The sequence below is a fragment of the Bufo bufo genome, chromosome 9, assembly GCF_905171765.1.
Source record: "Bufo bufo chromosome 9, aBufBuf1.1, whole genome shotgun sequence".
Lineage (NCBI taxonomy): Eukaryota > Metazoa > Chordata > Amphibia > Anura > Bufonidae > Bufo > Bufo bufo.
The window spans coordinates 220,290-245,634 of record NC_053397.1 but is presented as its reverse complement, the minus strand read 5'-3'; the positions used below and the strand labels follow the sequence as shown (position 1 = coordinate 245,634).

The 25,345-nt window shown below is 43.6% G+C and overlaps 1 protein-coding gene across 1 annotated transcript in view; it reads right to left on the bottom strand.

The window, feature by feature from the left end:
• The window catches only part of SH3BP1 (SH3 domain binding protein 1), a 257,113-nt gene that overhangs the window by 178,655 nt on the left and 53,113 nt on the right, over positions 1-25,345 (bottom strand). The window contains exon 6 of the mRNA XM_040407161.1: positions 18,060-18,136. Within this exon, the coding sequence (XP_040263095.1) occupies positions 18,060-18,136 (77 nt within the window). The remainder of the gene's footprint in view (positions 1-18,059; positions 18,137-25,345) is intronic.

The following is a 25,345-nucleotide window of genomic DNA, read 5'->3' as shown; positions in this document are numbered from 1 at the left end:
CTGTGAACTTTGCCTTGTAATTCCTGAATACTACGAACCATCTTAAAGAGCTGAAGATTTCTGACTTGCTATATAAGCATTATTTCATAGACAAACATAATTGGAAGGATCTATCCTTCTCTGTCTACATCAGGCTCCCTTTTTTCAGGACTACATTCAAGTGTATGATTCAGTGAACATTTTTATAGATTTATAGCATGCAAATATTTGTTTAATTATATTTTACGTGTTATTATACATATGTGTTATTGCACACAGTGTTTGTTTGAATAAATTGTATTTACTAAATCTCCTATGTGTGTCCAAGTGTAGGTGTGCCCTACTACTCGTTCATATTAAAATAAAGAAAACTCTTTAAATGAGAAGGTGTGTCCAAACTTTTGGTCTGTACTGTAGATATCACCTGCACTCACCTGTCTATAACACTGATACACTGTACATATAGATATCACCTGCACTCACCTGTCTATAATACTGATACACTGTACATATAGATATCACCTGCACTCACCTGTCTATAACACTGATACACTGTACATATAGATATCACCTGCACTCACCTGTCTATAATACTGATACACTGTACATATAGATATCACCTGCACTCACCTGTCTATAACACTGATACACTGTACATATAGATATCACCTGCACTCACCTGTCTATAACACTGATACACTGTACATATAGATATCACCTGCATTCATCTGTCTATAACACTAATACACTGTACATATAGATATCACCTGCACTCACCTGTCTATAACACTGATACACTGTACATATAGATATCACCTGCACTCACCTGTCTATAACACTGATACACTGTACATATAGATATCACCTGCACTCACCTGTCTAAAACACTGATACACTGTACATATAGATATCACCTGCATTCATCTGTCTATAATACTGATACACTGTACATATATATCACCTGCACTCACCTGTCTATAACACTGATACACTGTACATATAGATATCACCTGCACTCACCTGTCTATAATACTGATACACTGTACATACAGATATCACCTGCACTCACCTGTCTATAACACTGATACACTGTACATATAGATATCACCTGCACTCACCTGAATATAACACTGATACACTGTACATATAGATATCACCTGCACTCACCTGAATATAACACTGATACACTGTACATATAGATATCACCTGCACTCACCTGTCTATAACACTGATACACTGTACATATAGATATCACCTACACTCACCTGAATATAACACTGATACACTGTACATACAGATATCACCTGCACTCACCTGACTATACCACTGATACACTGTACATATAGATATCACCTGCACTCACCTGTCTATAATACTGATACACTGTACATATAGATATCACCTGTACTCATCTGTCTATAACACTGATACACTGTACATATAGATATCACCTGCATTCACCTGTCTATAATACTGATACACTGTACATATAGATATCACCTGTATTCACCTGTCTATAACACTGATACACTGTACATATAGATATCACCTGCACTCACCTGTCTATAACACTGATACACTGTACATATAGATATCACCTGCACTCACCTGTCTATAACACTGATACACTGTACATATAGATATCACCTGCACTCACCTGTCTATAATACTGATACACTGTACATATAGACATCACCTGCACTCATCTGTCTATAACACTGATACACTGTACATATAGATATCACCTGCACTCACCTGTCTATAACACTGATACACTGTACATATAGATATCACCTGCACTCACCTGTCTATAACACTGATACACTGTACATATAGATATCACCTGTACTCATCTGTCTATAACACTGATACACTGTACATATAGATATCACCTGCACTCACCTGTCTATAACACTGATACACTGTACATACAGATATCACCTACACTCACCTGTCTATAATACTGATACACTGTACATATAGATATCACCTGTATTCACCTGTCTATAATACTGATACACTGTACATATAGATATCACCTGCACTCACCTGTCTATAATACTGATACACTGTACATATAGATATCACCTGCATTCATCTGTCTATAACACTGATACACTGTACATATAGATATCACCTGTACTCACCTGTCTATAACACTGATACACTGTACATATAGATATCACCTGCACTCACCTGTCTATAACACTGATACACTGTACATATAGATATCACCTGCACTCACCTGTCTATAATACTGATACACTGTACATATAGATATCACCTGCACTCACCTGTCTATAACACTGATACACTGTACATATAGATATCACCTGCACTCACCTGTCTATAACACTGATACACTGTACATATAGACATCACCTGCACTCATCTGTCTATAACACTGATACACTGTACATATAGATATCACCTGTATTCACCTGTCTATAATACTGATACACTGTACATATAGATATCACCTGCATTCACCTGTCTATAACACTGATACACTGTACATACAGATATCACCTGCACTCACCTGTCTATAATACTGATACACTGTACATATAGATATCACCTGCACTCACCTGTCTATAACACTGATACACTGTACATACAGATATCACCTGCATTCATCTGTCTATAATACTGATACACTGTACATATAGATATCACCTGCACTCACCTGTCTATAACACTGATACACTGTACATATAGATATCACCTGCACTCACCTGTCTATAACACTGATACACTGTACATATAGATATCACCTGCACTCACCTGTCTATAATACTGATACACTGTACATATAGATATCACCTGCACTCACCTGTCTATAACACTGATACACTGTACATATAGATATCACCTGCACTCACCTGTCTATAACACTGATACACTGTACATATAGACATCACCTGCACTCATCTGTCTATAACACTGATACACTGTACATATAGATATCACCTGTATTCACCTGTCTATAATACTGATACACTGTACATATAGATATCACCTGCATTCACCTGTCTATAACACTGATACACTGTACATACAGATATCACCTGCACTCACCTGTCTATAATACTGATACACTGTACATATAGATATCACCTGCACTCACCTGTCTATAACACTGATACACTGTACATATAGATATCACCTGCACTCACCTGTCTATAACACTGATACACTGTACATATAGATATCACCTGCACTCACCTGTCTATAATACTGATACACTGTACATATAGATATCACCTGCATTCACCTGTCTATAACACTGATACACTGTACATATAGATATCACCTGCACTCACCTGTCTATAACACTGATACACTGTACATATAGATATCACCTGCACTCACCTGTCTATAACACTGATACACTGTACATATAGATATCACCTGCACTCACCTGTCTATAACACTGATACACTGTACATATAGATATCACCTGCATTCATCTGTCTATAATACTGATACACTGTACATATAGATATCACCTGCATTCACCTGTCTATAACACTGATACACTGTACATATAGATATCACTTGCACTCACCTGTCTATAATAGTGATACACTGTACATATAGATATCACCTGCACTCACCTGTCTATAATACTGATACACTGTACATATAGATATCACCTGCACTCACCTGTCTATAACACTGATACACTGTACATACAGATATCACTTGCACTCACCTGTCTATAATAGTGATACACTGTACATATAGATATCACCTGCACTCACCTGTCTATAATACTGATACACTGTACATATAGATATCAATAAGTGTATAACAATATAGATAATGATTAGAGACCACCTGAGTGAAACAGAAATTTAAGGTAAGTGATCAGTTATTAAAACTTAACTTTTAATAAGATGAGCATAGAAAATTGGCCCCACGATAAATAGATAACAAATAAAGACAATACAAAAAAGGAGACAATGCGGAGAGTCACCACACAGGTAATAATGGTACTCAATAACCAGAACACATTGAGAAAACAAGCGGTGCTCGGCGGCACCAAAAAAGGTAACTAGGTGGTCCTACCGCTCTGATGAAGTGCTCCTTAATACAACGGATGCCTCGCCGGTGTTGAAGGATGTGCATACACCGTCGCTGAAGGCAGTTGAAAAACACAGGGTTAGGGATGCTAGGCTAGCTGGCCCTAGTAATGCCCTAGGGACCTACAATGGCCTAAGTGACCTAATTACGGATCCCCGTGACCAGTCACAATCAGGAACCTAACCCTGGAATTGGTGCGCCCTAGGAAGCCCTCTCCTGCCTAGTCCCTACGCGCATGTTTCGCTAAAAGGATGAGTGTAAAGCTCATCAGGGGAAACAAGGGAGCTTGGGCTAATAAGCTGTACAGGGTACACTGACAAAGATATCAGACGTGTCCCCTGCACAGAGGTAGAGTATGTCCACGATCCTGATATGGATACAAGTGGACAGACTGACAGTAGGATGGTGGGGGGACTCCTGATACTGATCCCCTCTCCTACTAACAAAGTGTTGGCTCATGGGCTGATGTAGCCTAAGGTAGCGCAAAAACCGCCACCTTTTTAAAGGAAGAGCCGGCCTCAAAACGAGGCTTGGCTAGGACACTCCTACCTTACCCAGATGATGCGGTTCACGCCTGCGCATGCGCGAAGAAGCGGATCGCATTGCGAGAGGGGGAGGTCACTGGGCGGACGCTCGTGAATGAGATGATGTTACCGCGTCCAATCTCGTTTGTTCGCGCGAGAAGACGCGACAGTTGCCAGGCAATCGGGACGCTATTCCCGGATACTGTCGGATAGCGCAGCTCCTGATATGCAGTTGCGCTTTACAAGGTAGATGGCATTAATGGCACAAAAGATAATAATAGTAACATGAATATGCTGACCGTACATGGACACATGTAGAGGGGAAAGGGCTGGCAAAATAGAACAACATCTAGAGGACAGGAGGGGTAATGGAGAGAGGAGGGAAGAGGACAAAAAACAGAACTAATATAAATAAATATACAAATGAATAGACTGAAGATAATATAGATAGACAAGCAGACAGGATATAAGGTATACAAATGGGCACGGGCCACCTAGATGAAGCAGCTGTAATTAAGTTGCTCATTCAGGCCCGTGGGTGAGACCGTACGTAGTGTATAAATCCAGCGGGATTCTCGCTGGCGTAGCAGACGATCCCAGTCTCCACCACGGATTGGACGCCCGACCTTTTCAATTCCCATTGCCTTTAGGCAACTAGGGTTACCCTGATGACAATCATGGACATGCCTGGACACCACTGTGTCCCTTCTGTCGGCAATGTCACCGAGATGCTCGCCCAGTCGCCTGCGCATCTCGCGTCTGGTCTTGCCCACATATTCCATATTGCAATCACAGGTGATTTTATAAATGACGCCCTGCGTTTTGCAATTAATTAAGTCCCTAATGGGGAATGTTCTCTTCAAGTTGGAGCTATAAAAGGTTTTGCCTGTCTGGACAATACTACAGGCTACACAGCCACTACACCTAAAGCAACCTGTAGGCCTACGATCAAGCCAGGTGCCCTGTCTAGGAACAGGTGTAAAGTGGCTGTGTACGAGGAGATCCTTGAGATTACTGCCCCTTCTGAAGGTTATCTGGGGATAGTCATGTATGATATCCCTGATATCCGGATCCATCATTAAAATAGGCCAGTGTTTCCCAAGGATCCCTCGCGTTCGGTCAGCACAGCCATCAAAAGTGGCTAGCAACCGGGTCTTCTGGTTATCAATTGTTTTTACTTTGGGTACCAAAAGATCCGAGCGGGCCGTGTCGGCCGCCCTGTGATAGGCCTGCTTGAGTATATTGTCTGGGTACCCCCTGTTATGGAACCTTGTCCTGAGATCATTCGCCTTCTTCCTAAACTCTGGCCCCCTCAGAGCAGTTGCGCCTAAGGCGCAGGTATTGACCGCATGGAATACCCCTCTTGAGGGAGGCAGGGTGACTACTGCTCCAATGTAGGAAAGAGTTAGTCGAAGTAGGCTGTCACAGTCGTTACCTCTGGCTGTGACCTTCTGTCTATGCTCTCGCTGCAGCTTCGTTCCTGTGTGTCATTTGTGGTTCTTTATAGGTTAACTCCCCTGTGTGTCTATTAGGGGTTAATCCTCTCTGTCTGCTCCATGGGTGTGGCCTCTCTGCTGCACCCATGGAATCTGTATATAAGGCCTCATGCACACGACCGTTTTTTTTTACGGTCCGCAAAAACGGGGTCCGTAGGTCCGTGATCCGTGACCGTTTTTTCGTCCGTGGGTCTTTCTTGATTTTTGGAGGATCCACGGACATGAAAAAAAAGTCGTTTTGGTGTCCGCCTGGCCGTGCGGAGCCAAACGGATCCGTCCTGAATTACAATGCAAGTCAATGGGGACGGATCCGTTTGACGTTGACACAATATGGTGCAATTGCAAACGGATCCGTCCCCCATTGACTTTCAATGTAAAGTCAGGAGTCCCTTTTATACCATCGGATCGGAGTTCTCTCCAATCCGATGGTATATTTTAACTTGAAGCGTCCCCATCACCATGGGAACGCCTCTATGTTAGAATATACCATCGGATTTGAGTTCGATCGTGACAGTATATTCTAACACAGAGGCGTTCCCATGGTGATGGGGACGCTTCAGGTTAGAAAATACTAAAAGAACTGTGTACATGACTGCCCCCTGCTGCCTGGCAGGTGCTGCCAGGCAGCAGGGGGCAGACCCCCCCCCCCCCCGTTTTTAACTCATTGGTGGCCAGTGCGGCCGGCCCCCCCTCCCCCCTGTAGTTAACTCTTTGTTGTCCAGTGCGGCCGGCCTACCTCCCTCCCCTGTAGTTAACTCATTGGTGGCCAGTTGGCCCCCCCTCCCCTGTAGTTAACTTGTTGGTGGCCAGTGGGCCCCCCTCCCTCCCCTGTAGTTAACTCTTTGTTGTCCAGTGCGGCCGCCCCCCCCCCTCCCCTGTAGTTAACTCGTTGGTGGCCAGTGGGCCCCCCCTCCCTCCCCTGTAGTTAACTCTTTGTTGTCCAGTGCGGGCGGCCCCCCTCCCTCCCCTGTAGTTAACTCATTGGTGGCCAGTTGCCCCCCCCCCTCCCCTGTAGTTAACTCGTTGGTGGCCAGTGGGCCCCCCTCCCTCCCCTGTAGTTAACTCTTTGTTGTCCAGTGCGGCCGCCCCCCCCTCCCCTGTAGTTAACTTGTTGGTGGCCAGTGGGCTCCCCCTCCCTCCCCTGTAGTTAACTCTTTGTTGTCCAGTGCGGCCGGCCCCCCCTCCCTCCCCTGTAGTTAACTCTTTGTTGTCCAGTGCGGCCGGCCCACCTCCCTCCCCTGTAGTTAACTCATTGGTGGCCAGTTGGCCCCCCCCTCCCCTGTAGTTAACTCGTTGGTGGCCAGTGGGCCCCCCTCCCTCCCCTGTAGTTAACTCTTTGTTGTCCAGTGCGGCCGCCCCCCCCCCCTCCCCTGTAGTTAACTCGTTGGTGGCCAGTGGGCCCCCCCTCCCTCCCCTGTAGTTAACTCTTTGTTGTCCAGTGCGGCCGGCCCCCCTCCCTCCCCTGTAGTTAACTCATTGGTGGCCAGTTGCCCCCCCCTGTAGTTAACTTGTTGGTGGCCAGTGGGCCCCCCTCCCTCCCCTGTAGTTAACTCTTTGTTGTCCAGTGCGCCGCCCCCCCCCTCCCCTGTAGTTAACTTGTTGGTGGCCAGTGGGCTCCCCCTCCCTCCCCTGTAGTTAACTCTTTGTTGTCCAGTGCGGCCGGCCCCCCCTCCCTCCCCTGTAGTTAATTCGTTGGTGGCCAGTGGGCCCTCCCTCCCCCTCCTAATTAAAATCTCCCCCCTATCATTGGTGGCAGCGGAGAGTACCGATCGGAGTCCCAGTTTAATTGCTGGGGCTCCGATCGGTAACCATGGCAACCAGGACGCTACTGCAGTCCCGGTTGCCATGGTTACTTAGCAATTTGTAGAAGCATCATACTTACCTACGAGCTGCGATGTCTGCTTCCGGCCGGGAGCTCCTCCTACTGGTAAGTGACAGGTCTGTGCGGCGCATTGCTTAATGATCTGTCACTTACCAGTAGGAGGAGCTCCCGGCCGGACACAGACATCGCAGCCTCGCAGGTAAGTATAATGCTTCTACAAATTGCTAAGTAACCATGGCAACCGGGACTGCAGTAGCGTCCTGGTTGCCATGGTTACCGATCGGAGCCCCAGCGATTAAACTGGGACTCCGATCGGTACTCTCCGCTGCCACCAATGATAGGGGGGAAGATTTTAATTAGGAGGGGGAGGGAGGGGGGAGGGCCCACTGGCCACCAACGAGTTAACTACAGGGGAGGGAGGGGGGGCCGGCCGCACTTGACAACAAAGAGTTAACTACAGGGGAGGGAGGGGGGGCCCACTGGCCACCAACGAGTTAACTACAGGGGAGGGAGGGGGGCCGGCCGCACTGGACAACAAAGAGTTAACTACAGGGGAGGGAAGGGGGGCCCACTGGCCACCAACGAGTTAACTACAGGGGAGGGAGGGGGGGCCGGCCGCACTGGACAACAATGAGTTAACTACAGGGGAGGGAGGGGGGCCCACTGGCCACCAATGAGTTAACTACAGGGGAGGGAGGGGGGGGCGGCCGCACTGGCCACCAATGTGTTAACTACGGGGGGGGGGGGGGGGCCTGCCCCCTGCTGCCTGGCAGCACCTGCCAGGCAGCAGGGGGCAGTCATGTACACAGTTCTTTTAGTATATTCTAACCTGAAGCGTCCCCATCACCATGGGAACGCCTCTGTGTTAGAATATACTGAAAAAGTTTTTATGCAGACGGATCCGTCTGCATGAAAGTAACCTACGGCCAGGGATCACGGACACGGATGCCAATCTTGTGTGCATCCGTGTTCTTTTACAGACCCATTGACTTGAATGGGTCTGTGAACTGTTGTCCGTCAAAAAAATAGGACAGGACATTTTTTTGACGGACAGGATACACTGATCACGGTCTCGGCTGCAAAACGGTGCATTTTCCGATTTTTCCACGGACCCATTGAAAGTAAAAAAAAAAAAGCGGAAAACGGCACAACGGTCGTGTGCATGAGGCCTAAGGCTGAGGTTTCCTCAGTTCTGTTTCAGCTCTCCTGCTCCTTGTTTGTACCCACTCTCCTATGCTGCTGACCCATGGGATCTGTGTCTGTCTGTGCTCTGTGGGTTTCCCTACTTGTTCATTGATGTCCTCTTTCCTGTGTTTCTGTTATCTGTTCTGTCAGTTATGTTTTAGTTACCTTGTGTGTATTCATGTCTCTGTTCAGCAAGTCCTTGCTGCACCTTTCTTTGCAGCAGATAACCCTTCTGGTACCTGTTGTCCATTCGTTCCTGCTGTCACTGTCTAGTTCACGCTCTGGAGTGGACCCTGGCAACTTCCTGCTGCAAAGCCTAACCCTACCATCTGGGGCCCTAGTGAATACCAGGAGTTGCTTAGTCACGCCCCTCTGGAGTATTACTAGACAGTGGCGCAGTGGGGGTTTTCTCCCACTGTGCTGACGGTACATAGAGCTCATGTTTTGTCTGTGCTGCCTTCCCTGGTTTTTGTTTGTGCAATAAACTCTTGTGTGTCTGTACCTGATTTCCGTTTGTTTATTTCTTGACGACGTGGTGGTCTCTCCTGGGACCTCCTACTCGTGACATAGGCTTCCTAAAAATAGTAGTTCATAATTCTTCAGTACCCTTTCTAGAGATAGAAATGTCAAGGAAAGGGAGACTGTTCGGATCGGATTCATGTGTAAATCTCAGTCCTACGTTGTTGGTATTTAGCTTATCCACAAAACCTGAAAAAGATGATATAGAATCTATCCAAATTATGAAAATGTCGTCGATATAACTGGCCCACAAGACTATAGGCCCAGTACTCGACGACAGCCCAGGCACAAATTAGCGTAGGCCGGCGCACAGGAACAGCCCATCGCTGTGCCCCTGAGCTGGTGGTAAAGCTTTGCCCCAAAATGAAAAAAATTATGTGTGAGCAAATACTCAAGGAGTCTCAACACAAAATCATTGTGTTCACAGAATTGACACCCCCTCATGCTGAGGAAGTGACCCACTGCTCTAAGACCAGCTGCATGGGGAATAGACGAATATAACGCCTCAACGTCTCCTTTTTTGTATTGTCTTTATTGTTATCTATTTATCGTGGGGCCAATTTTCTATGCTCATCTTATTAAAAGTTAAGTTTTAATAACTGATCACTTACCTTAAATTTACATATAGATATCACCTGCACTCACCTGTCCATAACACTGATACACTGTACATATAGATATCACTTGCACTCACCTGTCTATAATACTGATACACTGTACATACACATCACCTGCACTCACCTGTCTAGAACACTGATACACTGTACATACAGATATCACCTGCATTCATCTGTCTATAACACTGATACACTGTACATACAGATATCACCTGCATTCATCTGTCTATAACACTGATACACTGTACATATAGATATCACCTACATTCATCTGTCTATAACACTGATACACTGTACATATAGATATCACCTGTACTCATCTGTCTATAACACTGATACACTGTACATATAGATATCACCTGTACTCACCTGAATATAACACTGATACACTGTACATATAGATATCACCTGCACTCACCTGTCTATAACACTGATACACTGTACATATAGATATCACCTGCATTCATCTGTCTATAACACTGATACACTGTACATATAGATATCACCTGCATTCATCTGTCTATAACACTGATACACTGTACATATAGATATCACCTGCACTCACCTGTCTATAATACTGATACACTGTACATATAGATATCACCTGTACTCACCTGTCTATAACACTAATACACTGTACATATAGATATCACCTGTACTCATCTGTCTATAACACTGATACACTGTACATATAGATATCACCTGTACTCACCTGAATATAACACTAATACACTGTACATATAGATATCACCTGTACTCACCTGTCTATAACACTGATACACTGTACATATAGATATCACCTGTACTCACCTGTCTATAACACTGATACACTGTACATATAGATATCACCTGTACTCACCTGAATATAACACTAATACACTGTACATATAGATATCACCTGTACTCACCTGTCTATAACACTGATACACTGTACATATAGATATCACCTGCACTCACCTGTCTATAACACTAATACACTGTACATATAGATATCACCTGCATTCATCTGTCTATAACACTGATACACTGTACATATAGATATCACCTGCACTCACCTGTCTATAACAGTAATACACTGTACATATAGATATCACTTGCACTCACCTGTCTATAACACTGATACACTGTATATACACATCACCTGCACTCACCTGTCTATAACACTGATACACTGTACATATAGATATCACTTGCACTCACTTGTCTATAATACTGATACACTGTACATACACATCACCTGCACTCACCTGTCTATAACACTGATACACGTTACATATAGATATCACCTGTACTCACCTAAATATAACACTAATACACTGTACATATAGATATCACCTGCACTCACCTGTCTATAATACTGATACACTGTACATATAGATATCACCTTGTTGGGCATTTTCATACATATACAATATTATCTAATGACATTATAATCAAAATGAATGCTCATCTCATTGCCTTTAAGAATAAGATCAGCCTGAACCAAAGTTTTGTTATGTGGCTGAAAAAGCCAAGATGAGTTCATGGCAAGTTCAGTCTATATAAAAAATAATTGTGAACATAAACGGACATTGTATTAAAAGTTAGTGCTAAAGATATGAGACCATCTGTAAGGAGTATGCCAACTCCCTAAAACATGTCTGTCTGGAGGGAACAAGGTTACTTGATAAGGACTCATGTCCGTATCACACACCTGCTGTATGAGGTTCAATTTATATATTCATAATTATATTATATATATATCTTTGCATGGTATATTTAGTTTACAACATATGTTAATCAATAATTCATATAATGTGTTATCTATGTGTAACAATGTATCGATTTATATATATGTCATACCATGTATTTACCATTTAGAAGGTATTGTAGAAGATACAGAAACAAGTTTATGTTAATTGAGTTTCTGGGAAAAGTAAATGCCATTTCAAAACAATAGTTATTCATGGATGTAGATAAATGAAATGTACAAGTTCTGATGCCAAGCATCAAAGCCGCTATATAAAATTTTCATCAAGTCAACCTATATTTCAAAAAGATAGGAGAAGACAGTCAACTCCAACAAGTCCAGGATATAGGTAATTAAAAGTGTCAGGAAAAGACCTTCCTCAATGATTTATGGTAAGAAAGGTCAACGAAGTCATGAAAACATATTATTAGATATTTAATTTTAATGCTTAAAAGTTGTTATGTTCATCTACAATACCGCAGTGCCATCTGGAGGCAGATGGACAACATTATATTATTTCATTATTTGTCCTATACCATATTAGGAGTTGATACAACGTCATGATGTTATTAGCATGCGAATACACCCACCTTACTTGATTGGGAATCCCAAATCTAAAGGGGATGATTCTTAGATAAGGGGGGGAATAATTACTGGTGTGCGGAGTAGCATGGAAGCTAGCAAGAGAAAAAAGGCGAGAGCTGGAGATTAAAAAAGGAAAAAAGAGAGAAGTGGAGCTCTCTAGAGGGGTTTATCAAGATGGAAGCCATGGTGAGATGCGCTATGATGGACCACCCAGCTTTCCTAGGAGCAGAAGTGAGATTCCTGCTAGGACTTGGTAAGAGACACAGAAAATGATATTTCATTTTATTAAGACTAATTTGATAGTGTGGGTGAAATTATACCATCTAGATTGGCGAATAAATAAATGATTAAATTAATTGATCATCTCCATATTGAGATGTAGTATTAGGATATTGTGAGGCTTCATTCTACCTGCAGAAGAATCAAGACTCATAATCTAGCAAAGCATAAAATGATTGCTTTTATATATATATATATATATATATATATATATATATATATATATTGATAGAACATTCTTCGCCAAGCTAAGTGATGGATTCCCACAGGAAAGACGTCAAGTCCTTCCCATTTAAGATCCTAGATCCCTGTTATTTGTCTTAATAGTCTTACCAATGTTATATATGTGAAAATAGTCCAGGATGGGGCGGAAGGATACAGTTATCTCTTCTAAGTTATATCCTTGGATGGATTTGCCCATCTTGAAGTCATGTGATGTGTAGTTGGTTAGGGGGGGCAGAATGTATTTAGCATTCTATAATGATGTCTAGGATTAGACATGCCCATCCTGATATCATGAGGTTTTCTCTGAACGGAAGTGATGTATATAACTTATGTTCCTATTTTGATATCCTAACCTAATAATAGCTCGGTTATAATGTGACAAGTTATTTCCACTCACATGTATTGTTAGGCTTCTAATGCTTTATATTAATGCTATATATATTCATTTGCATGTATCTTTGTGTTTATTTACTTATATATGTTTATAACCTTGTAACCAATAAATCTGCATATTTTTATAATACCTGTGTATTATTGTATAATGCAGAACTACATTTCATCATTAACGTCATCTCACGTCAAAAAGAACTTATTTATCTGAGGAAATAGTCGGACTCAGATGTGAATTGTATCAATTAGGTTGTCTACAAGTCACCAGGTCATGATTTTAAGAATTTATGACAAATTTTATAAATTTTATTTTTTTATGGTTAATTATTTTTATGACCATAATTAATAATTCTTAATTGAATTATTACCCCCCGACAACCTGCACTCACCTGTCTATAACAGTAATACATTGTACATACACATCACCTGTCTATACCACTGATACACTGTACATATAGATATCACCTGTACTCACCTGAATATAACACTGATACACTGTACATATAGATATCACCTGCACTCACCTGTCTATAATACTGATACACTGTACATATAGATATCACCTGCACTCACCTGTCTATAACACTGATACACTGTACATATATATATCACCTGCACTCACCTGTCTATAACACTGATACACTGTACATATAGATATCACCTGCACTCACCTGTCTATAACACTGATACACTGTACATACAGATATCACCTGCACTCACCTGTCTATAACACTAATACACTGTACATATAGATATCACCTGCACTCACCTGTCTATAATACTGATACACTGTACATATAGATATCACCTGCACTCACCTGTCTATAACACTGATACACTGTACATACAGATATCACCTGCACTCACCTGTCTATAACACTAATACACTGTACATATAGATATCACCTGCACTCACCTGTCTATAATACTGATACACTGTACATATAGATATCACCTGCACTCACCTGTCTATAACACTGATACACTGTACATATAGATATCACCTGTACTCACCTGTCTATAACACTGATACACTGTACATATAGATATCACCTGCACTCACCTGTCTATAATACTGATACACTGTACATATAGATATCACCTGCACTCACCTGTCTATAACACTGATACACTGTACATATAGATATCACCTGCACTCACCTGTCTATAACACTGATACACTGTACATATAGATATCACCTGCACTCACCTGTCTATAACACTGATACACTGTACATACAGATATCACCTGCACTCACCTGTCTATAACACTAATACACTGTACATATAGATATCACCTGCACTCACCTGTCTATAATACTGATACACTGTACATATAGATATCACCTGCACTCACCTGTCTATAACACTGATACACTGTACATACAGATATCACCTGCACTCACCTGTCTATAACACTAATACACTGTACATATAGATATCACCTGCACTCACCTGTCTATAATACTGATACACTGTACATATAGATATCACCTGCACTCACCTGTCTATAACACTGATACACTGTACATATAGATATCACCTGTACTCACCTGTCTATAACACTGATACACTGTACATATAGATATCACCTGCACTCACCTGTCTATAATACTGATACACTGTACATATAGATATCACCTGCACTAACCTGTCTATAACACTGATACACTGTACATATAGATATCACCTGTACTCACCTGTCTATAACACTGATACACTGTACATATAGATATCACCTGTACTCACCTGTCTATAACACTGATACACTGTACATATAGATATCACCTGCACTCACCTGTCTATAACACTGATACACTGTACATATAGATATCACCTGCACTCACCTGTCTATAACACTGATACACTGTACATATAGATATCACCTGCATTCATCTGTCTATAACACTGATACACTGTACATATAGATATCACCTGCATTCACCTGTCTATAATACTGATACACTGTACATATAGATATCACCTGTATTCACCTGTCTATAACACTGATACACTGTACATATAGACATCACCTGCACTCATCTGTCTATAACACTGATACACTGTACATATAGATATCACCTGCACTCACCTGTCTATAACACTGATACACTGTACATATAGATATCACCTGCATTCACCTGTCTATAATACTGATACACTGTACATATAGATATCACCTGTATTCACCTGTCTATAACACTGATACACTGTACATATAGATATCACCTGCACTCACTTGAATATAACACTGATATACTGTACATATAGATATCACCTGCATTCACCTGTCTATAACACTGATACACTGTACATATAGATATCACCTGCACTCACCTGACTATAACACTGATACACTGTACATACAGATATCACCTGCACTCACCTGTCTATAACACTGATACACTGTACATATAGATATCACCTGCACTCACCTGAATATAACAGATACACTGTACATATAGATATCACCTGCACTCACCTGTCTATAATACTGATACACTGTACATATAGATATCACCTGCACTCACCTGTCTATAACACTGATACACTGTACATACAGATATCACCTGCACTCATCTGTCTATAATACTGATACACTGTACATATAGATATCACCTGCACTCACCTGTCTATAACACTGATACACTGTACATATAGATATCACCTGCACTCACCTGAATATAACACTGATACACTGTACATATAGATATCACTTGCACTCACCTGACTATAACACTATCTAAAACACACCTGTACTCTCCTGTATATAATATTGTATATAGATATCACCTGTACTCTACTATATATAACACTGTATACAAAGATCACCTGAACTTACCTGTATATAATACTGTATATAGAGGTCACCTGTGCTCTCCTGTATATAACACTGTATATATAGAGATCACCTGTACTCTCCTGTATATAACATTGTATATATAGAGGTCACCTGTATATAACATTGTATATATAGAGGTCACCTGTACTATCCTGTATATAACACTGTATATATAGAGGTCACCTGTACATAACACTGTATATAGAGGTCAACTGTACTTTCCTGTATATAACACAGAATATATATAGAGGTCATCTGTATTTACCTGTATATAACAATGTATATATATAGGTCACCTGTACTATCCTGCATATAACAATGTATATATAGAGGTCATCTGTACTATCCTGTATATAACACTGTATATAGAGGTCATCTGTACTCTCTCGTATATAACACTGTATAGAGGTCATCTGTACTATTCTGTATATAACACTGTATACATGAAGATCACCTGAACTTACCTGTATATAACACTGAATATAGAGGTCACCTGTACATAACACTGTATATATAGAGATCAGCTGTACTCTCCTGTATATAACACAGTGTATATATAGAGATCACCTGTACTCTCCTGTATATAACACTGCATATATAGAGGTCACCTGTACTCACCTGTATATAACACTGTATATATAGAGGTCACCTGTATTTACCTGTACATAACATTGTATATATAGAGGTCACCTGTACTCTCCTGCATATAACACTGTATATATAGAGGTCACCTGTACATAACACTGTATATAGAGGTCAACTGTATTTACCTGTACATAACATTGTATATATAGAGGTCACCTGTACTCTCCTGCATATAACACTGTATATAGAGGTCACCTGTACTCTCCTGTATATAACACTGCATATATAGAGGTCACCTGTACTCACCTGTATATAACACAGCATATATAGAGATCACCTGTACTTTCCTGTATATAACACTGTATATATAGAGGTCACCTGTACATAACACTGTATATAGAGGTCAACTGTACATTCCTGTATATAACACAGAATATATAGAGGTCACCTGTATTTACCTGTATATAACATTGTATTTATAGAGACCACCTAAACTCTCCTGTATATAACACTGTATATAGAGGTCACCTGCACTCTCCTGTATATAACAATGTATATATAGAGGTCACCTGTACTATCCTGTATATAACACTGTACATAGAGGTCACCTGTACATTAACACTGTATATAGAGGTCACCTGCACTCTCCTGTATATAACAATGTATATATAGAGGTCACCTGTACTTTCCTGTATATAACTCTGTATATAGAGGTCACCTGTACTCTCCTGTATATAACTCTGTATATAGAGGTCACCTGTACTCTCCTGTATATAACACTGTATATAGAGGTCACCTGTATTTACCTGTATATAACATTGTATATATAGAGGTCACCTGTACTCTCCTGTATATAACACTGTATATAGAGGTCACCTGTATTTACCTGTATATAACATTGTATATATAGAGGTCACCTGTACTTTCCTGTATATAACTCTGTATATAGGTCACCTGTACTCTCCTTTATATAACACTGTATATAGAGGTCACCTGTATTTACCTGTATATAACATTGTATATATAGAGGTCATCTGTACGCTCCTGTATATAACACTGTATATATAGAGGTCACCTGTATTTACCTGTATATAGCAATGTATACATAGAGGTCACCTGTACTCTCCTGTATATAACACTCTATACATAGAGGTCATCTGAATATACTATATACATAGTTTTCATCTTGTACTTACCTTGTTCTTGCATTGTTCCAGTCCGTCAGGAGTTTTTGTAGCTGTTTCCTGTGTTTTACAATTGTGGGCAGTTCTTCCTGGAGGGGAAATATGAAGCTTTAGAGGTAAATGGGATTCAGTGCAGCATGTAATGGAGGGCAGAATGTAGTGCCGAAAATGGCCTCATCCAGACAATTGTATAAAGGCTTCTTGTCCACATTACGGTCACAACTCTTGGCCAAAATGCAGGTGTGATGACCCATGTATTGTATAACAAATTTGGGTGATATTGCTTCCAGGCATACTGCTGATTGCTTCCATACTCAAAAGAGTAAGAATCTGCTCAGACGACATTGCAGATCGACTATAGAAAAATACTTAAGGACACTGTGGCGAAACCAACCTCGCCACTGGGTTTCGGAGGGGCATGGCTACCAGCCTCTTGCCTCAGGATTATGTCCCATACTAACTTTAAAGGAGAAGACAGACCGGCCGCACAGCTTAAATCTGTCTTTGGAATTGTATGTTATGTTATGTGAGGGTACCCAGATAGCTAATTTTATTGTGTTCGTGTAGTCTGAGTGCCATTCACCTAATAGTATGCACTCAGACTTGAGCTATCTGGGAAAATGTTAAATGTCTGTGTTTACTGAAAGAGTTGTGACATTGTATGTTTAAATGGTGATTTCTGTCCTGTTGTCCCCACATGTGTATTGGCGATTTCCCTTTGTCTTGAGAGATAATTGAATTGCTCCTCGGGTGTCTCCAGGGCAGAGAGGAGGAAACCATGATGCATTGTGGGGATGTATTGTGTCTGTGTATCCTGAATTGCTGCATATCTGTCCTGTGTCACAGTCTTCCTTCTGGTCCCCTAGGGGCATGTCCACCAGATGGGGACCTGCATAAATACGGGCGGGTAGCCCTCAATAAAGTGTGCCCATTTTATCCTTCATCATGTTGAGGCTGGTGTTTGGGTAACTGATCAACACTGGGGTATTGCTATACGCTGAAGATTTGCTATACTCCCCTGGCTTTACTACTAGCTCTTGTAAGAGCTGTTCCTGCTCTCTGGTTTTAGGAGAGGTTCACCCACTGGAGCCTGGAGCCTTGTCATAGGTCCAGGGTGGGTAGGAGACGGTGAGACCTCAACCAAGCTTCGGCGGTTCGTGGTGTCTGCAGTGCTTACGGTGTCAAGTGGAGTGCTTGGAGTCCTCGGGAAGCACTAGGAGCATCTATCGACGGAGGTACCCGTCGGGGTGCTAGGAGATCCTTTACATTTGGTGGCAAGCAGTGGGATGGCGTCCTAGTGAGAGGAGAAGCAGCTCGGAGACACCGTTCGTGGATTTACTAAATTGAGGGCAACGCTAGTATCCGTACAGCGCCCCTGGCTACAGCAGGATGGAATTGGCTAGTCTTCGGACAGCGTTCTATGACGAGGAGGAGGAGGCAGCCGCAGACTACAGGGATGCAGACAGAAAGGAAGTCTGGTATGATGCCCTGGAAAATCCCCAGCGGCGGCGAGGTGAGAGTCTCCCCAGTTATGAGCAGCAGCTACAGAAGCATGTGGCGATGCGGATGGGTCTCTTGGGAGAGCAGCCCCTGGATGACTGGGTAACAGAGCTCCAGAACCTGGTATGTAAAGAGCTTTGGCTAGAGGACGCTTACCAGGCCCTAAGGTGGCATGTCATTCAACATTCCCCCTGGATGGCTGAGCACGACAGACCCGAGGGTGAGGGTTATGATGGACCTGGGTTACTATGGGATGCCTTGGAGGAGGACATTGATCTTGGCAGCACGGAGGAGTCTAGGTTTTGGGACATCTACGACTACCGGATGGGCATGCATGTTTATGCTGACGGAAGGGAGGTGAGCAAAGACATGACCCACCTGGTAACAAGGGAGTGGGAACTGGAGCAGACCTACCAACACCTGCTCAGCTCCATTCATCCCCAACCTACTTGACAAGCAGAGCCAGATCTGCCCTCCTACAACTGGGAAGACTTGCCGGCGATACCCCCTGCTTCCCTACCAACTCCCAAAGTAGGGAACTTCATTGACTGGTTCTGGGAAGACCTCTCGATGGCAGGTGGAGATGGGACCGAGGTCTCTCCACCGGCCCTACAGAGATGCTGGACAGTCGGCCCAGATCCCAAACGGCAGCCAGAGTTTCAGGGAGTTGAGACAGTTGGTCTGACTCCCCAGCAGCAGTGTGTTGTAAAGAGAGAAGAGACAACCGATCTCTCTCCCCAACCACAGGGGGACAGCACCCCTAACTCCGATGGTGCAGATGGGACCGCGGTCTCTGCACCAGGCCTACCGGGATGCTGGACGGCCGGTTCAGATCCCCCACCAACCCTGCAGGAATGCCAGGAGGAGGAGGTAAGCGATTCCTCCTCTCCACAGCCGATCTGCAACAAGGTCCTGGGGATAGGATTCCCTGACCACATCCCAGCGGAAGAGCTGGCATCTGGGCAGAGCGCAGTCGGCCTCTGGCCTCCCCTATCCTCTTATCCAGAGCCTGACTCCCCACAGGCTACCCCAGCAGAAGAGCTGGCATCTGGGCAGAGCGCAGTCAGCCTCTGCCCTCCCCTATCCTCTTCTCCAGAGCCGGACATCCCACAGGCTACCCCAGCGGAAGAGCTGGCATCTGGGCAGAGCGCAGTTGGCCTCTGCCCTCCTCTATCCTCTTCTCCAGAGGCTGACTTTCCACAGGCTACCCCAGCGGAAGCACTGGCATCTGGGCAGAGCGCAGTCGGCCTCTGCCCTCCCCTATCCTCTTCTCCAGAGTCGGACTTCCCACAGGCTACCCCAGCGGAAGAGCTGGCATCGGGGCAGAGCGCAGTCGGCCTCTGCCCACCAAGTACCTACAGCTCCAAGCTAGAGAGCAACAAGGAAGCAAGGAGTAGCAGATGCCCCCTCAACAGCTGGGGACATACAGAACAGAGCTAGGCCCCAAAATTCAACAGGTCCAGTATTGGGTTGTGGGTGGACTGCCAGACTAACTCAGATACCGACCGGCATGAGGTCAGGTATCTGGTTAGTCTTTCCTGGGAGGGGGAGATGTGTGGCGAAACCAACCTCGCCACTGGGTTTCGGAGGGGCCTGGCTACCAGCCTCTTGCCTCAGGATTATGGCCCATACTAACTTTTTAAAGGAGAAGACAGACCGGCCGCACAGCTTAAATCTGTCTTTGGAATTGTATGTTATGTTATGTGAGGGTACCCAGATAGCTAATTTTATTGTGTTCGTGTAGTCTGAGTGCCATTCACCTAATAATATGCACTCAGACTTGAGCTATCTGGGTATATGTTAAATGTCTGTGTTTACTGTAAGGGTTGTGACATTGCATGTTTAAATGGTGATTTCTGTCCTGTTGTCCCCACATGTGTATTGGTAATTTCCCTTGTCTTGAGAGATAATTGAATTACTCCTAGGGTGTCTCTAGGGCAGAAAGGAGGAAACCATGATGCATTGTGGGGATGTATTGTGTCTGTGTATCCTGAATTGCTGCATATCTGTCCTGTGTCACAGTCTTCCTTCTTGTCCCCTAGGGGCGTGTCCACCAGATGGGGACCTGCATGAATACGGGCGGGTAGCCCTCAATAAAGTGTGCCTGTTTTATCCATCATGTTGAGGCTGGTGTTTGGGTAACTGATCAACACTGGGGGATTGCTATACGCTGAAGATTTGCTATACTCCCCTGGCTTTACTAGTAGCTCTTGTAAAAGCTGTTCCTGCTCTCTGGTTTTAGGAGAGCTTCACCCACTGGAGCCTGGAGCAGTGGTCTTCAGCTCCCACCCACAGAGATGGTCACACTCTGGATCTTATTTTTACCCACCTCTGCTCCCTATCTGACCACAACCTACTCACCTTCTCGTCATTGGTCTCTACTGCTGCTCCCCCGGTCCACACACTAGCACATCCCTGCAGGAACCTTAAAGAGGACCTTTCACCGATTATTACACTATGAACTAAGTATACAGACATGTAGAGCGGCGCCCGGGGATCTCACTGCACTTAATATTATCCCTGGGCGCCGCTCCGTTCTCCCGTTATGCCCTCCGGTATCTCTGCTCACTAAGTTATAGTAGGCGGAGATTTCAGTCCCTAAGTTATGGTAGGCGGAGTCTGCCCTTGTTCTGCTCTAGCGCTGGCCAATCGCAGTGCAGAACTCAGCCTGGGAGGTTATTTTCTCCCAGGCTGTGAGCTCTGCAATGCGATAAGCCAGCACTACAGAAGAACAAGGGCAGACTCCGCCTACCATAACTTTGTGAACGGAGATACCGGAGGACATAGCAGGAGAACGGAGCGGCGCCCGGGGATAATAGTAAGTGCCGTGAGATCCCTGGACGCCGCTCTACATATCTGTATACTTAGTTCATAGTGCAATAATCGGTGAAAGGTCCTCTTTAAATATCTCGACTTTCGCTTGCTTTCTGACTCTCTTCTCCCACTCTCTGCCATTTGTTCCCTCCAAGACCCACACGCTGCCACCACCCTATATAACACCACAATAAGTACAGCTCTGGACTCAGTTGCCCCACTCACACACAACAAAACCCAAAAAATCAACAGACAACCCTGGTACACCAACCTGAAAAAAAATCTCAGACAAGCTTCCAGGGCTGATGAGCGGCGATGGAAGAAATCCCACTCTAAGAATCACTTCACCACATACAAGCAATCCCTCCTCATATTCAAATCCTCACTCGCTGATGCAAAACAGGCGACTTCTCATCATTCATATCTTCCCTGTCCCACAGCCCTAAACAACTTCTTAACACTTTTAACTCCCTTCTCCGTCCCCCAGTGCCCCCACCATCTCCTCTCATCTCAGCTAAAGACTTTGCCACATATTTCAAACAAAAGATAGTCAACATTAGAGAAAGCTTCAGTGCACAGTCCCCACAAACCCTCTACACAAAATCTTGGTCCTCTTCTCTCAAAACCCGCTTACAGAAGAAAAACTCTCCAGATCACATCTTACCACCTGTGCACTTGACCCAATCCCATCCCACCTCATCCCTAACCTCACCACAGTGTTTATCCTAGCCCTAACTCATCTCTTCAACCTATCACTAACCTCTGGTGTCTTCCCCTCTGCTTTTAAACATGCTACCATTACACACATCCTCAAAAAGCCTTAACTTGAATCTTTTTTGTCCAGTTATTGACCCATATCACTTCTTCCGTATGCCTCAAAGCTACTTGAGCAACATGTCCATTTTGAACTGTCCTCTCATCTCTCCCCCTGCTCCCTCTTTGACCGCCTACAATCTGGCTTCCAACCCCACCACTCAACTAAGACTGTCCTTACAAAAGTCATCAATGACATACTAACAGCCAAAACCAGAAAACATAACTCTGTCCTCCTTCTCCTTGACCTGTCCTCTGCCTTTGACACTGTCGACCACTCCCTTCTGTTACAAACTCTCTTATCTCTTGGAATCACTGACCTGGCCCACTCCTGGATCACATCATACCTCACAGCACGGACCTTTTGCGTCTCCCACTCTCACACCACCTCCTCATCTTATTCCCTCTCTGTTGGTGTCCTGCAAGGCTCTGTCCTAGGACCCCTGCTCTTCTCTATGTACACTTTATTGGCCTGGGACATCTCAGAGTCCCATGACTTTCAGTATCACTTTTATGCTGACGACACACAAATCTACCTCTCTGGTCCAGAAATCACCACCTTACTATCCAGAATCCCACAATGCCTATCTTCTATATCCTCCTTCTTCTCCTCTCACTTTCTAAAACTTAACATGGACAAAACAGAATTCATCATCTATCCCCCATCATGCTCAACCCCCACCCCCCCAACAGACTTATCTATCACAATCAATGGCTCCGCACTCTCCCCGATCAACCAAGTCCGCTGCCTTGGAGTGTCCTTGGATTCTGCCCTCTCCTTCCGACCACACATCCAAGCCCTTTCCACCACCTGCCGCCTCCAACTCAAAAACATTTCCCGCATCTGCACTTTCCTCAACTTTGAGTCTTCGAAACTAATTGTACATGCCCTCATCATCTCCTGCCAAGACTACTGCAACATTTTCCTCTGTGGCCTTCCATCTAGCTGTCACCGCCAGCTCTCTGAGAAGCTCTGGCAGACGTTCTTTTGTACCTCTTGCATGATGTTCTTTGTTTTGGTTTCACTTTGTCGTCTCTTTTCCTTCTCCCAGCTGTCATTTATTTGCACTGATTGCATCCCTTTTTATTCCCTCCCATACTGCCTCACTTTGCGGTTTATACTACTTCCTGGATTGTGTTCACTGCTAGATGCCTGCAACTGCTGGCTCCTCAGATAAGTCTTTTCCTTTATTTGTGTTTCCATGCTGGCTTGATTCTAGGTGACCCTGACTCCCTCCGTATTAAGTGCAGGGAGCCGGTGGTCGTGTCCCCTCACTATTATAGGATTTTCAGGTGTCACACATTCTAGGCACGAGGGCATGCAATTTTCTATCATAAAGATCTTTGCATGGGCAGAGCAGTCAGGGAGAGCTCTAGGGGTTTTATAGGGCTCACCCATATGTTTCTTAGTTTGGGATCAAGTCAGTCGGATGTTTATTTATAACTTCCAGTTTTCTGCAACACCATCCGTGATATTATAAACTGCCAAAACCGTCTTAAGCATGGATCCGGTTTCAGCCTTGATTGACCGCATGCAGGGTCTTTCACTGGAGGTAGCAGATCTCTGTAAAACTGTGTCTCAGTTTCAGGTGACCGGTTCTGCTTGCGTTCATGGAGTTTGTTCCGAGCCTAAGATCTCGCTTCCGGTTATATAAATATCTCGGCAAAAGACAACTTTTCCCATTTTTTTATACAAATTTGGCATTTGACCAAGATATTTATCTCACCCAGCATGGGTATATGCAAAATGACACCCCAAAACACATTCCCCAACTTCTCCTGAGTATGGCCATACCACGTGTGACACTTTTTGCAGCCTAGATGCGGAAAGGGGCCCAAATTCCTTTGGGCATTTTTAGACATTTGGATCCCAGACTTCTTCTTGAATTTTTTATTTTTTTTGGCACAAGTTAGCGGAAATTGATTTTTTTTTTTGTTTTTTCTCACAAAGTCTCCCTTTCCGCTAACTTGGGACAAAAATTTCAATCTTTCATGGACTCAATATGCCCCTCAGCGAATACCTTGGGGTGTCTTCTTTCCAAAATGGGGTCATTTGTGGGGTGTTTGTACTGCCCTGGCATTTGAGGGTCGCGGCAATCATTACATGTATGGCCAGCATTAGGAGTTTCTGCTATTCTCCTTATATTGAGCATACGGGTAATGAGATTTTT